This window comes from Monoraphidium neglectum, assembly GCF_000611645.1.
Source record: "Monoraphidium neglectum strain SAG 48.87 unplaced genomic scaffold scaffold06626, whole genome shotgun sequence".
NCBI lineage: Eukaryota > Viridiplantae > Chlorophyta > Chlorophyceae > Sphaeropleales > Selenastraceae > Monoraphidium > Monoraphidium neglectum.
In genome coordinates, this window is record NW_014007020.1 from 1 (window position 1) to 2,086 (window position 2,086).

At 63.6% G+C, this 2,086-nt stretch overlaps 1 protein-coding gene across 1 annotated transcript; it reads right to left on the reverse strand.

Moving 5' to 3' along the window:
• Positions 1-1,173: 1,173 nt before the first annotated feature.
• On the reverse strand, positions 1,174-1,711 carry MNEG_16647 (hypothetical protein; the record flags this gene model as incomplete). The annotated part of the gene is made up of 2 exons (XM_014034883.1): positions 1,174-1,290; positions 1,607-1,711. The coding sequence occupies 2 exons, from the start codon at positions 1,709-1,711 to the stop codon at positions 1,174-1,176; spliced, it is 222 nt and encodes a 73-aa protein (XP_013890337.1).
• Between the last annotated feature and the right edge of the window lie 375 nt (positions 1,712-2,086).

Below are 2,086 nucleotides of genomic sequence, written 5' to 3' on the forward strand. Positions count from 1 at the left end.
GGGTGAGGGGTGGGCGGAATGACAGGGGGTGCAGGCACGCTGTCAGGCCGGGGTCGGGCATTCACAGCAACCACAGCACGGCAGCACACGGTGCGCAAGCTGGGCAGTCAACCTTGGCGGGGGGCCGGCAGAGCGGAGCAGTCTGGGTCGCACCTGCAGGGTCTGGCCTGTCCAGCGCCGCGTTCGGCGGCCTGCCATACCGCTGCTGCTGCTGTTGCTGCTGCTGGTGATGGTGATGGTGCGGCGGCGGCGCAAACCCGTCCCCTTGCCGCCCGCCGCCACCGCCTTGCCACGCGGCGGCCCGCTGCTGCTGCTGCTGGTAGTGATCAAAGTGCTGCTGCTGGGGCTGGCCGCCGAAGGGGGCGGCTTGATGCTGCTGCTGCCAGTGGCCGGGCGGCGGCGGCCGCTGCTGCTGCTGCTGATGATGGTGGTGATGGTGGTGGTGGTGGTGCTGCGGCTGCAGGAACCGCCGCGGCTGCGGCGGCAGGCCCTGCGGTGCCGAAGTTTGTATTGATCAGACCCATCCGCGTGAGTTGGACAGCAACAATCCGCTCTCAGCAAAGTGCATGACCCACAGCTGGCGCCAGCAGAAGCAAGCGGCCCCAAAACCAGAGACATGCACATCAATCCCCCTCCCGCCCTCCAGGCGCAGCCCAGACGGGCAAGGCGCATCACAGAGCGGAGTCACCCCTCTTCGCCAAGAACATCAATCAAAAAACCCATTTGCAAAAGCGTTCGGAAAAGCATCCAGGAAACATTCTGTGGGTGCCCTGACTTTCTTGGCTGCCCTGAATTTCTTGTCTGCCCTGACTTTCTTGGCCGTCCTTACTTTTGTGGCTGCGCTGACTTGTTGACCCCACCCCACCTGCTGGGCCCTGATGTCCTCATCGTAGAGCTCGGGCCGCTCCCTGTACGCCGCCTCAAAGGTCGCCAGCAGGTCAGACTCCTGGGGGTCAGGTGGGCATGGGGTTTGGGGGTTTTGGGGGTTACAGGGATTGGAGTTTCTGGGGTTTGAAGGAGATTACTCAACAACCAGGGTTTGAAGTGTGGACGAAAGACGCATGAAGCAAAGGGGAGGAGGGGGTCAAGATTGTATGGGGGGCGCACTGTGGCGCACGGGCCTCAATAATCACACAGGAAGGCGTGTGCGCATGTGTGCGTGCGTTGGACCCCTCACTCATCACAGACCTGCAGGTCGTCTTCGATGGACTTGACCACCTTCTCAAACACTGAAATGAAATTGGCTGTCTGCTTGTCGCCCCGCTCGCGCATGAACTCCCACGCACGCTCCTGGATGCAGGGGGGGGGGCGTCAGGGGAGGGAGTGGGGTTTTCGCGGTTTTGGATTTGTTTGTAGACGGGAAAGCTTGTGGATGTGCATGTGATTTTGTAGGTGTGCATGTGCATGTGCATGTGCTTATGTGTGTAAGTGTCCGTGTGCATTCGTGCGTATTGCGTGTGTGCCTGCGTGCGTGCATGCGAGTGTGTGTGTGCACGCTCGTGCGTGCAAGAGCACGCCACAGCAACGCGCCGGCTAACACTGCCTGCCATTCATCACGGACGCGTGGGCGACCACCACAAGCACACGCGTCACCCGGGTGACGCACCTCTCTGTTGTAGCTGCACTCGATGATGCGCCCGTTGTAGGCCAGAGGGTCGAACCCCGGCGTCACGTGCAGCCGCACGCCTGGGGGGATGACGCACGCACGCATGGCCCATGTACGGCAGGGTACGGCCACAAGGCAGGAGGGCCGGATCAAAAGGGTCCAAGGCAACACGAATACAGGAGGGCGCCGCGAGGAACGAGGTCGGGGTCAAAAGCGTCCGACCCAGCCCACAGCAAGGGGTGGGGCGGTGTCGCAATCAAGCGTTGGGGGCATTAGGGGCGATGTCTGGACGAGGGGGGCGGCGCGCTGCCCCCAAGCTCGTGCTGAATCCGCAGCCCGCCGCGGGAGCGAGAAAGGAGCGGCCCGGCTCACCCTCCTTGGCCCTGTGGTTGTTGAGCTGCGCGCCGCCCTTGCTGCGGCCGCCCCCGTAGTTGAGCAGCAGCTGCGGCTCGCGCCCGACCTGCGCCTGCGCGCGGGGGC